General features: G+C 44.3%; 2 protein-coding genes across 2 annotated transcripts; both read right to left on the bottom strand.

Annotated features, from left to right (window-relative positions):
* Nucleotides 1-1,575: 1,575 nt before the first annotated feature.
* Nucleotides 1,576-3,764, bottom strand: LOC136512407 (small ribosomal subunit protein uS19-like). The gene is made up of 4 exons (XM_066506372.1): nt 3,660-3,764; nt 3,394-3,548; nt 3,206-3,263; nt 1,576-2,025 (listed from the first exon to the last, which is right to left on the bottom strand). The coding sequence occupies exons 1-4, from the start codon at nt 3,660-3,662 to the stop codon at nt 1,777-1,779; spliced, it is 465 nt and encodes a 154-aa protein (XP_066362469.1). The 5' UTR covers nt 3,663-3,764; the 3' UTR covers nt 1,576-1,776.
* A 1,454-nt stretch (nt 3,765-5,218) lies between these two features.
* Nucleotides 5,219-10,336, bottom strand: LOC136513378 (calmodulin calcium-dependent NAD kinase-like). The gene is made up of 8 exons (XM_066507387.1): nt 9,688-10,336; nt 8,851-9,074; nt 8,682-8,743; nt 7,320-7,541; nt 6,934-7,063; nt 6,289-6,614; nt 5,977-6,118; nt 5,219-5,781 (listed from the first exon to the last, which is right to left on the bottom strand). The coding sequence occupies exons 1-8, from the start codon at nt 9,791-9,793 to the stop codon at nt 5,536-5,538; spliced, it is 1,458 nt and encodes a 485-aa protein (XP_066363484.1). The 5' UTR covers nt 9,794-10,336; the 3' UTR covers nt 5,219-5,535.
* Between the last annotated feature and the right edge of the window lie 1,594 nt (nt 10,337-11,930).

The raw sequence follows: 11,930 nt of genomic DNA, 5'->3' as shown, positions 1-11,930 counted from the left end.
ATGAAACATCAGGGGTACAATCAGCGGTAACCAGGTCAGCAACACAAGATGGAGCACATTGCCACTCTACCATCCTGTTGACAGAAGTAGAACTAACAAAAGAACTCTACAATACCCTGAATCCTACGGCGTGATACTGAGACCTGTCCATCTGCAACTCTTTTGTACTGTCTTTATTCAGTTCTCAAATAAAAAATTGCAAAGTGGAAGGATTTAAAACAGACTTGGACAAGTCACTTTCATTCAAGTGTTCCCATCTCCTTTCTATATTTCTTTATAATCTCAATATATTTCTTGTTATTTTGTCATCACTTTCTAGATTTCTTCACTTTCATTCAAGTGTTTCCATCTCCTTTCTATATTTCTTTATAATCTCAATATATTTCTTGTTATTTCGTCGCCTCTTTCTAGATTTCTTTATAATCTCAGTATATTTCTTGTTATTCAGTCATCTGCACTAATTATTCCATTATTGGAGCATATAATTCTTGCGTTTTTAATGGTTTCATCCATTTGCACCTATTTTTGTACATCTAATACAATTTAATAGTCCTTTCATTGATATAAAGACGACGACGACGACAACAACAACATAGCCTTTCAGTCCCAAGCAAGTTGGGGTAGGCTAGAGTTAAAACATACTAAGAGCCCCAAGTCACGGTTCATGCATTACAATAGCTGCTTTCCAAGTACTTCTATTCAAACATATATCTCTATGTATATCAAAAGCTTTCAAATATCTTTTTATTGCCTCCCCCATGTCAATTTCGGTCTTTCTCTACCTCTCCTCATATTATTAGCATGACTTAGGACTCCACAATGCACTGGTGCCTCTGGAGGTCTCCTTTGGACATGACCAAACCACCCCAACCGATATTGGACAAGCTTTTCTTCAATTGGTGCTACCTCTAGACGATCACGTATATCATCATTCCAAACTCGGTTCATTCTTGTGTGACCGCAAATCTATCGCAACATACGCATTTCTGCAACACTCAGTTGTTGAACATATCAAATCTTTGTAGACCAACATTCTGCTCCATACAACATAGCCAGTCTAATCGTCGTTCTATAGAACTTGCCTTTTAGCTTTTGTGGTACCCTCTTGTCACAGAGAATGCCAGAAGCTTGTCGCCACTTAATCCACCCTGCCTTGATTCTATGGCTAACGTCCGCATCAATATCTCCATCCCTCTGTAGTATCGATCCTAGATACCGAAAGGTACCCTTCTTATGCACTACTTGATCTTCCAAACTCACATCTCCCTCCTCCTGTACAACTATGCCAAAGTCACATCTCATGTATTCGGTTTTAGTTCTGCTCAATCTAAAACCTTTAGACTCAAGGGTCTGCCGCCATAACTCTAGTTTTCATTGATATAAAGACTTAGAAAAAAAATATTTTAGTTGACAAGCGAGACAGGAAGGAATACAAGATACACCGACAGATAACAGGGTAGGGATTGCCAGCCTGTTCGGCTGGGATTATTCCCTCGTACACCAAACCAGCCAACAGTACTTCTTCACGATCCAGCAACGAACAAGCCCAGCCAAACGAACAGGCCCTCCACCATAGATAACAATATATCTCTACTTTCAATTCCGAATCGCAAATAGCACACATGTCCAAATTTCGCTAAAACGAACTAGAATTCATTGGTGGACAAACATTCCTCCAACCAAGCACTAAATGCTAAATAGCAAAGCCTTAAACAATAACACATAGCAGTAGGGCCAGATAACTTTGGTGCAGACAAGGGCATGCCCTGGGATCCTTCACTTGAGAGGGATGAACCTGGAGGAGTGGGTAGCACCAATACCAGGCCTTCCGTGCTTGACGGGCTTGTAACTGATGGAGAATTCAGCAAGGTAGTGCCCAATCATCTCAGGCTTGATCTCAACCTGGTTGAATGTTTTCCCGTTGTACACTCCAATTACGCTGCCTATCATCTCTGGCACAATGATCATGTTGCGCAGATGAGTCCTGACAGGCTCAGGCTTCTCACCAGCAGGTGCTTCCTTTTTCTGTGCATGTAAAAAGTAGAAAATGGCTTAATAGCTTAGCTTTTATGATCTCAAAGCAATAGCTTATCTTAGCTTCATGACAACAATTTAGAAATAGTGAAACAGCTACAAACAATAGCATTAGCAGTAGAAATTGAGAAAACAACATATCATCAGGATCAAATGAAATCAGAATATAAAGGGGCGTACCCAGTGCAGAGAGCTCCCGCTCTGTGTGGGGTCTAGGGAAGGGTGTCAGTGGCAAGCCTTACCCTCGCCTGTGCAATGCGAGGAGACCGCGACTCGAACCCGGGACCTTCTGGTCATAGGCGGTAAGACTCTACCGCTTGCACCAGGCCCGCCCTTCAAATGAAATCGGAATATGCAGAAAAAAATGCACAGATAGGTCATAAACCATTCTTAAGTCTACCGACTCTACTCATTGCTATGGGTAAAATAAGAGCAAATATACTGTCATAACATTCCATACAACAGGAATAAGAAGTCAAAAGACTAGACAAGACTATTCCAAACTACTATATAGCTTAAGCTCCATTTGACTACTCTATAATATGCATTATTTCAAGTGCTCATAAGAAACTCGTCATCTGAGCCTTGACAGCAGACTAGCAGAGCATATATCTTCTAGGACCAAACTAATATTTATGCTATATCAACCACCATGTGCCATGCATTTGAATTTCATAGCTGATAAATTGGCATATACTTATAGCAACTGCATAAAACGAAAATCAACCTTCAGCTCAACAAATAATGACTCCATTTCAAACAGTAAGTTTAACATACACGTTCAGATCATGCAGTTGCTATCAAGCATGGCACTGCACTTATAATAAAACATTATGTTTCCTACTAATAATCTAACACTGTTTGCTGCAAAATTATTGATGCACCTCAAGTCAACCATCTCTACTGCAAGTCTGAACCAGATTTTGCAAAAGTGTAAAATATGGTGTAGAACCATTTCAATTCTGCTGACCATCGATTCTCTACACCCACAGAATCTAAAAAGTATGATGACTCCACATGTCCATATTATCCTTAGCTGCTATACGCACTCAACATCTAGACTACAAAAATAGCACATTCTAGCATCCCAGCAATAGAATACAGAACGCAATGGGCATGATAACCAAGCAATCTACGAAACAAAATCGCAGAGAGGAAGGGAATGCATTACCGCCGTGCGCAGCCTCTTGATGAGAGCCATCGGCTTCCTCTTCAGACCCCTCTGGAACCTAAATCCAAGCACATACCCAAAAAATGAAAAATGCATAAAACGCAATCAAAACAACGGGATACATTCCATCCTCCAGCACGGAATCTCGTCGCCGACAACACCATTTTCTGGTGCAAGCTAGAGCCTACCTTCTGCGGGCGCGGGCGGGGAAGAGCTGGACGAGGTCGTCGGTGGACATGTCGAGGAGCGCGTCGAGGTCCACGCCGCGATAGCTGTACTTGCGGAACGTCCTTTTCTTGGGCTGCCCCGCGGCGGCGACCTCCGCCTCGACGTCGACGTCCGCCTGCGAGGCACCATCACGCGCGAAGAGGAGTTAGTCAGCTCAGCCACAGTGAAATGCGTGCGCGTTGGGGATTCGAGGGAGGGTCGAGGGTGCGAGCTGGCGGCCACTCACCATGGCTGCGGTTGGTTGGAGTAGAGGAGAGGCAGGGGAGCCGAGGCGGCGGCGGCGGCGGCTTGCTAGGGTTTGCTGGAAGAGGCCAAGGGCCGAAGGAGTGTGTGGCCGCGGGTATATCAGGTGTTCTAATCCGCTTGGGGATGGGCCGTCGGAAGTTGCGAAGCCCTTCGACATCGGACCACCTGCGCAAAGGAGTCCGTACTGTTTGACAAAGCGGCCCACAGCTTCGACAGTTTCCAGGCCTAGTACGGGCCGAGCACTGAAAATAGGAATGACCGGAAGAGAATTTTTTATTTTGTCATTGTTTGATTATATAGAAAAAAATTATAAATTCCAGTCAAAAAAGAAAAAGAAAAAAATTATAAATTATATTTTTAATTGTACCATAGTTGATTGTCAAAGATTGTTGCCTGAAAATTCAGGCATTGCTAAAAATTGCAATGGTCCACGGCACGTGGGAATTCATTTTTCCCACCCCTTAGTGTTGGACAAATTATGTTGCCCAACCAATGGGCGAACAAACCTTTGAACAATAATAATTTTTCATACAAGCTTGGATAAAAGTAATAATGTATGTGAAGATACTTCATTAAGAGCTTTAATATCGTATAGAGCTACAATTTTTATATGAGAATTATTTTTGTGGATGCAACTGTTTACGTCCGACATGCACACAACTATTTATTATTGCCTCTATTCTAAATTATAAGTCGCTTTGACTTTTTTGCTACATCCATTTTGCTATGCATCTAGACTTATAATTTAGAACGGAGGGAATATCATGCAACTATTTGTCTTATTACAAATATTGGAATTCAAGAAAATTACTGATTATCAAGTTTTTGTTTTAGAAACTTAAAACTTTGACAAAGAGGCAGGTCCTGGCGCAAGACCGTTGGTTGAATGACAGGAGGACACGTTGGCAAGATATCAGAGATGGAAGGAGCCTGGTACTGGTAGGGGCAGAGAGCTCTGGGAAGAAACAATGCAAAGAGAAGAGGAGAACACGAGGCTAAGCTTGTTTGGGTGATGTATAATTTTATCACACGTAACTTTAGGCAAGTTGTAGCTGACACAAAGCATGACGACCGTTCGCTTCGCTAAAAAAATAAGCCGAAACACTGTTCCGGCTAATTTGTTGTGAGAGAAAAACACCGTTCCAACTGAAAAAAACAAGCTGAAAAGTATGGATTATAAGACAAACGAACAGGGATACATGTGTGAGACAAAGTTTGACAAGAAAATAAGTTCATATTATGTGGGACAAGATGCTAAGAAAAAATGTTAAAGTGGTACACACTTAGCAGCTAGTAAGGTGGAAAGACTGAAAGAGGTCATATTTCTCGTTCCAGAAACAATTACGATCACATAGTATAAAAAAATTTCTAAAAGTATTGTACCGTGTCATGTTCCTCGTTGGAACACCATAGTTGCTGCAATAAAACAAATAGCCGCCTAAGAAACTAGGGTATGACTAATGTATGGCTTGACAATTTTAGGCACGTACCAAATAATCCAGAAGTCGAGTTCAGACCGTCGTCATCTGACTGATCATATGCATCAACTGATATGTAACACCACCCTTAGTTCTTTTACGACAAGGCCACAATCATATCATTCAACCAGATTGCTAGCACGGATACTTCGCACTAGCAAACTTTTCTGTAACTGTACAAGCATTAAATTTGCGGTGCAAACACATAGGAACCATTTTGGATCGCATATTCATAGGAATCCTAATGCGAAATTAGAATGTTTGAAAAGAAACAAAAAATGATATAGGCTACCCTCCGCAATCAAAGCATTACATGAAATTCATCATTTCCCCACTTTTTGGGATGATACACATACACCAGTAAGACAGCAGCTACGGCTATGCAGGATTGAAGCGTGCCTCGTTCCTTTCGATGGCAGCCTTGAGCTTCCGCTGCGCCGACACCCTCGAGGCCGACATGACCAGGTCCTGCCATGCTGACGACGAGCCTCCTGTTGGTTGGCCGTCGGCGTATAGCTCATGGACGCAGTTGGCCTCCTCATTCAAGCTTCTTAGTCTGTCCAAGCAGCCTATTTCTTCAGGATCCACCAATAAGCTGCTCTCACCATCCTTCCATCCTATTAACTGCAACACGGGATCGGCTCTCAACCAACGTGATAATAATAATAGTGGAAGTTGGCGGGCATGCTTGGAAGTTGGAACAAAAGAACATGCTCCAGGAATTTAACTATTCCATGCAAAATGCCTGTAAAAATTCTTCTGAAATTCATGTGTCCTGAAATGGTTCGGCATGTTAATTCATCAGGTTAGCTGGCTCACCTTAGGAACACCCAAGGTGTTGGTGCTGTAGAGCCTTGCGTTGTCGACAAGGCTGCAGTAACTGTTGAAAGCCGTAGCAAATCGCTTGTGCGACTGCAGCTGCGATTTCACCCTCACTGCTCTCCCAGTGACTACAGCTCTCCTGCAAATTGTAAACTTTTAGTAGTGCACGTTGCATGTATTAGGCACCATTTCCCAACATATGACCGTTTCAATGTGAGAAAATCAGAGCTCAATGCATGACAATGTCTGAATGGGTAGAATGCTAGTGGCAGTGGCTGATTTTGGCATGGATTAAGCTATGAGCTGCACCTGATTCCCCTGACAACTGCTAGATATGCATCACAGACCACACCAACGAGCTCGATCCGGTAAGGCTTCCTTGCTGGTACTTCGTTCTCCTCATCAGTATTAGAGTCCTCAACCGGCTCCCAGTACTCCTCGGTTATTGTCCCATCATCTGTGACCTTGTAGCCACATCCCATGTGGTACCGCTGCCTGTGCACGGCCCTGGCCATGGCTATCGTTTGCTGTACGAACGGCTCCCAGGACAGAGTGCCATCCATGATCACATCCCGGCCTTCGTTGAGTGCAGTGACGAGGAGCGAGGAGGCTGCGTCCAAGGATGACTGGTGCACCTGCATCGTGATTGTGGGTAATTGAGTTATTGAGGTCTAATTTTTAAGGCTGTAAACATCTGCAATATGTAGATGTGCAAGATCATGATGTATAAATATATATTAATGTGGAAACTGGTCATGTTTTGGACCGGTTACTTGTTTCCGATTTTCATTATGCCTGCAATGCGCACACAAGCTTGGGGTTTCTTTGAAAGTCTAAGCCACAATATTGAATGTTGCAATATTATGCATTTTGACTAGTTGCTAGTGGGCAATATTGCATTACTGGTGACATTATTGTCTTTCTGATAGAAAATATGGTAAAAAAAAATATTACCAGCTCTGCAGTCTGCAGCATGTCATTGTGGTGGCCTCTAGAGCTAATGGCTCGGTAGATTACATCGGTTTCCTTGAATGCATCTGCCTCCACAATCACTGAATTCGCTGCTGCTCCAGACCAAAATGCTCTGTGAATCAAGAAATGCATACCAAGATGATCAACATGTACCTATATCCACATACTGATAGTATTGTATAAGGTGTGCTCTGTCTTCAGGATTGTTTTTTCATTCTCAATTCATTCTAACAACATTCATTTTTCCTACATTCCAATGTGACGAAATGTGAAGATTCGAAAACCAAATCAACATATTTTCCATTTTCCATGAAACTAGAAATGTAAGACGATCAACACAATTTAAATAGTAGAAATAATCGACTTACTCCTTAAGGATATCTTTAAGTACAGTGCTCTTGCCAGCTCCCATCCCACCACCCATCAGGAGTAAAACCGGGCTGCGATTGCAGTGTGCTACTGGAACCATCACATCATTCCGTGGAGAATCATCACGGCTAGATAGTCCTATGGCCTTCAGTTCCTCCACCAATGTGGAGAAAAACCTTGTAACCTTCAAGTTTCTTGTCACTCTCTCGAATCTCTGTTCCCTATTTTCAGTGGAGAATCGGGCACAATCAATTTTTGTGTGGAGGAACAGCAGTCGTTTGCTTGTGTCGTTCAAACAGAAATGTGCTAGATTAGATTATTATACACGCCTTTTGTAATAGGAACCATCAACGAACTAAACTATATGTTTGTGAATTCCACTACCACAGAACCTAAACACTACAGCAAATGAACACAATGAGCACACATTTCCTGTAGCCTTATTTCTTTAACTAGACTCTTACATTTTTTGGTGGGAGATCTAATGCCTGAACTCAATTTCAGTCTTATATAAATTAGCATGCTTCAGTTTGAGGAAAAAAAAACATTCTCATTAAAATCACTGTGCCACTTCAACTGTCAATGTATTGTTTTTATGTTTAGTAACAGGAATCACATAATTAACCAGCAACTTATCTGAGTCATAATATAACATTTTTCGAATGCCCCTAATCAGAAGAATACATTTAACACGGAAGATTAAATGTATGGCTCTAGGAGTTCCTGCTGAAGTGTCCATTTTGCAATCTGAAGATGTCTAGCGCCATGTTTGCGTAGTATTTTACTATTTGGTCAGATGAGAGATGATATAAAAGTCAGCGGAATAGATAGTTAAGATCCAAGCAACCAGTACATCAAGGAACATGATCCAGCATTAACAATAAACAGAGATTCTCAAAACATATGGTAAACAGTATATTTTCATTAATGACACTGCAATCAAGAGATCACATGGTTTAACTAGTACGTAAGGTTGTAGTACAAACCACTTATAAAAGTAATCAAGGGGCATATTTGGAAATTTAAAGTGAACAGAGTGAATGAGGGATAATGAACATGTCAAACCGAGTAAATAATTAAGATGCAAGCAACTAGTACATCAAGGAATGTGATCCAAATTTAACAACAAACGAGAGATTCTCAAGACATAAAGTAATCAATATATTTTTCATTAATGATACCCCAGCCAAGAGAACACATGGTTTAAGTTTAACTAATACCTAAGATTGAAGTAGAAAGCGCTTATACTAAAAGTAATGAAGGGCAATTTGGAAATTTAAAGTGAATAGAGGGAATGAGCATAAGTAGCACAACATCAGCCACTTGGCAGCCATATACTTTGCATAAGGATGGGTAATCACCTGGTGGCCTCTAACACAAAATTCTTGAACTTTCTTTTAGTCGCACCTTCTACCGTGAGAACCTGTCGATATCACTACTATATCAAGATACAAATATTGTGTAAGGAGAATTTAACTAGGACTAGCAGGAAACAGAAGGTAAATTTCAAAACTCATTGAACGCCTTTACCTGGGTAATTATGTAAGTGGCATATTTCCAATGGAAGGAGAAGTAGCCAACTATACATTTGTCAAGCTCCTCGATAAACTTTACAATCAGGGGCTCAGGATCCATGTTATTCTGGAAGAACGCAAAAATGTTCTCTTCGTAGCCCTTGTTCTTCCTGAGATAATCGTAGGCTAGCGTGCACAGGTGGGGGCATTCCTTCACATCCTCAAAGCCAATTTGCCTAGCTGAAAACGAAAGGAGAATCAGAATTTTCTCATCGATGCAGACATGACATGAACGGGGCGAAGCAAACAGTGCAGGTCCCAAGACCACAAAATCGGCATATAGCATAGCATAAGGTGCGGAAACTCCAACCACAGCCAGTCAATCGCAAAGAATATGTCGCATGTGGAATCTAGATCTTGAGTGTGACGTGCAAGCGACAGAACCATGTACGCAAATCTCTCCACGGAAGCTAATAGTTTACGATAGTCAAGATGCTTCTGCGTTGGTATTCAGAGCCGTATCCATGTACCTGGGGTTGGGCCAAGTAAACAAATCAAACAGACGTGCGAACCCCAAGGAGTTACCCCAGCTACTTCCACCACTGTTCACTAGTAGCGACGACACGACTAATATACGAGAGTAGACCATGGATGGAATTCACATCCGAACAGCGCGCATCGGCGCATGAACCAAAACTGAAACGCGGGCGGTATCAAGGACGGAACTCAAATCAAAATTTTACCACTTGAAATTCAAATAGCAGAGCCAATCCGTAGAACCCGATGGTACCATCACTGTTCACTACATGAGCAATACTAGAAGGGAAGCAGGAGCAGATTTGGGGGAGCGTACCGACGTAATGCGAGAACCTCTCGAGCTCCTGGACACGGCTGGAGGCGGGCACCAGCATCCGCGGCGCCAGCAGCTCCGCCGCGGAGCCCGTCGCCTCGTCCCTCATGCCGGCGCCGCCGCCACCCCGCTCCTTAGTCCTCCTATCCTCTCCCACCCAGCAGGCGGACAGGCGGGCAGGCGGGCGGCGTTCAGGGCTCAGGAGGCCGCGGCGGTCGAGCGCGACGCCAGGCGAGGTGACGCGGAGCGCAGGCCGCTCAGGATCATGCCCCGCCGGTGTCGGGCAAAATGGGTTCGGCCGCCGGCCGGGGCGCCAATCGTTCCGCGAGATAGGGCGGGCGACAGTGGCGCGGGCCAGTACCGCACCGCACGGAATCCAGTCCACGGCCACGGGCGCGGGGGCGGCGACGGCTGTGGACTGCACGGCGCGCGCGGGGGCTGTCGCGGAAAAGTAGGCGATGAGCGCTGCGCGAGCCGAGGCGGAAGTGGTGGGAGGATGAGGGGCGGACGGCACGAGAGCTCGCTCTCGCTGCCTCGAGTCCGCTCACGCGCGGTGGGTGGCGGACGGACTGGCGCTGGGCGCTGGCGGTAGCAGCAGCTAGCAAAGCGCCAAGTGTCAACGGCGTGCTGGGCAGTGCTGGCTGCTATCTGCTCGAGTCAGCACTCAGCAGCTCGACGGTTTCAATTCAAGCGGGTGGCGGTCCTGTCCCGCCGTACCATACCATCCGCGCTTGTGTTTGGATCGGGGTGGCCACGATATCTACTGCTCGCCACCGCGCCGGAATGTTGGGCGTATCCGCGTATGAACGATGTTGATATGCCGAGCGGCCGCGGCGCCTTTTTTGTGTTGTGTTGGGGCGATAGTATCGGTGGTTTGAGTGCGTGCCGGCCCGATTTTGTGTTCGCGTACCAAAAACGAAGAAGTCGGGAAAAAACACGATTTGGTGGCTTTGGTTTCTATCCTAAAATAGCTTCGGTTTCATTGTCTTTGACTTGATTTTGGCTTCAGAAGCCGTTGTTACGTGTCCTCGTTTGATAGGGCTTAATAAGTTTATAGAGCGGTGGAAAAACCATTCTGTCACAGGTTCGATTCTACGGTAGTAATCTAGTTATTCGACGTAGGTCGATGCGTGGGCTTAAGCACTTAAAGGCATGGGGGGTTTATCCTAGTTCATGTGTCTAAGTCCTACATCCAGAAGTGGTGTTTTTTGTGTTAATAATGCTCAATCAAGTTATTACAATAGAGAGAGAGAGGAGAGCACTATGCTACCGTGTAAGGTTTTGGTCGCTCGGGGAAAGGGAGCCGACCAAAGGCTAAGCATTTGATCTCGGGTTTAATAGTTTGAATGGCCCACTGATCCGTCACTTGGTCTATGGTTCGATCCCTTCTATAGGAGCACATGCTCAACCTTATGGCCCCGTTCGCTGGTCTGAAACTTGGCTGAAACTGACTGAAAAACACTGTTCCGGCTGAATTGTTGTGAGAGAAAAACACTGTTCCGGCTGAAAAAAGAAGCCGAACAAGCCGAATATGAGGTAAGCCAAATAGGGCCTATATACCAGAGGGCAATAGGAGTACAAGTTACATGGCTACGGGGGTTTCCTAGGGTTTCGGGTCTTCATCCCTTAGCCTCTCGTGGTGTCGGGTGTCGTCTTCGTCCTGTAGCGGGGGATAACACCCCAACTGCCTGAGGTTGTTCGGCTGTTCACTTGCACAGTGGATTTTAGATTATTTCGGATGATTCAATAGTGTTCTGTGAGAGAGAATAAACTGAAATAAGCTCAAACAAGCTGAGAAGTGACCGTCAGGTGCTCTGTCGTGGTTGTCTTTCCCGGGTCCGCTTTCTCGTGACGTCCATCACACTAAGAGAGGCTGTTGAATTTCAGTCGGCTTAGGTGAGCAACTTCCTCTGCCAATGCACAGGGCTCGAAGCTGCCTTATCAACGAGCCATTGACAGTCACCAGCTTGGGTGTAATAACTTGCTAAAAAACAAAGAGAGTGTTTTTATTTGTTCGCTTGAACTTATCAGCCCGACTTATTATCCATGGTACAACGTTTTTCTTTCACAACAAAACAGCATTAGTTGGCTTATCAGTCGCAAAAACCATCAGCTGGCTTATCAACCGTAAGAACCATCGAATCCTACCGCTTCTTATAAAAAACATAGTACCTGATAATAATTGCTCGGCAAATTATATGAGCAGCGACAGCATGGTCGAAATCATCAGCCTGTTCGCTTGGTCG

This window comes from Miscanthus floridulus, chromosome 16, assembly GCF_019320115.1.
Source record: "Miscanthus floridulus cultivar M001 chromosome 16, ASM1932011v1, whole genome shotgun sequence".
Lineage (NCBI taxonomy): Eukaryota > Viridiplantae > Streptophyta > Magnoliopsida > Poales > Poaceae > Miscanthus > Miscanthus floridulus.
This window is presented reverse-complemented; position numbering and strand designations above follow the sequence as displayed.

Bases quoted from the DNA above. Each gene is read 5' to 3' on its own strand.
- LOC136512407 (XM_066506372.1), bottom strand. The intron at 3,264-3,393 runs GTAGGCTCTAGC...GCTTGGATTTAG, and splicing joins CCCGCCCGCGCCCGCAGAAG to GTTCCAGAGGGGTCTGAAGA. The intron at 2,026-3,205 runs GTAATGCATTCC...TTACATGCACAG, and splicing joins TCAAGAGGCTGCGCACGGCG to AAAAAGGAAGCACCTGCTGG.
- LOC136513378 (XM_066507387.1), bottom strand. From the start codon at position 9,793: ATGAGGGACGAGGCGACGGGCTCCGCGGCGGAGCTGCTGGCGCCGCGG. The intron at 9,075-9,687 runs GTACGCTCCCCC...TTTCGTTTTCAG, and splicing joins GAGGTTCTCGCATTACGTCG to CTAGGCAAATTGGCTTTGAG. The intron at 7,064-7,319 runs GTAAGTCGATTA...CTTGATTCACAG, and splicing joins CTTAAAGATATCCTTAAGGA to AGCATTTTGGTCTGGAGCAG.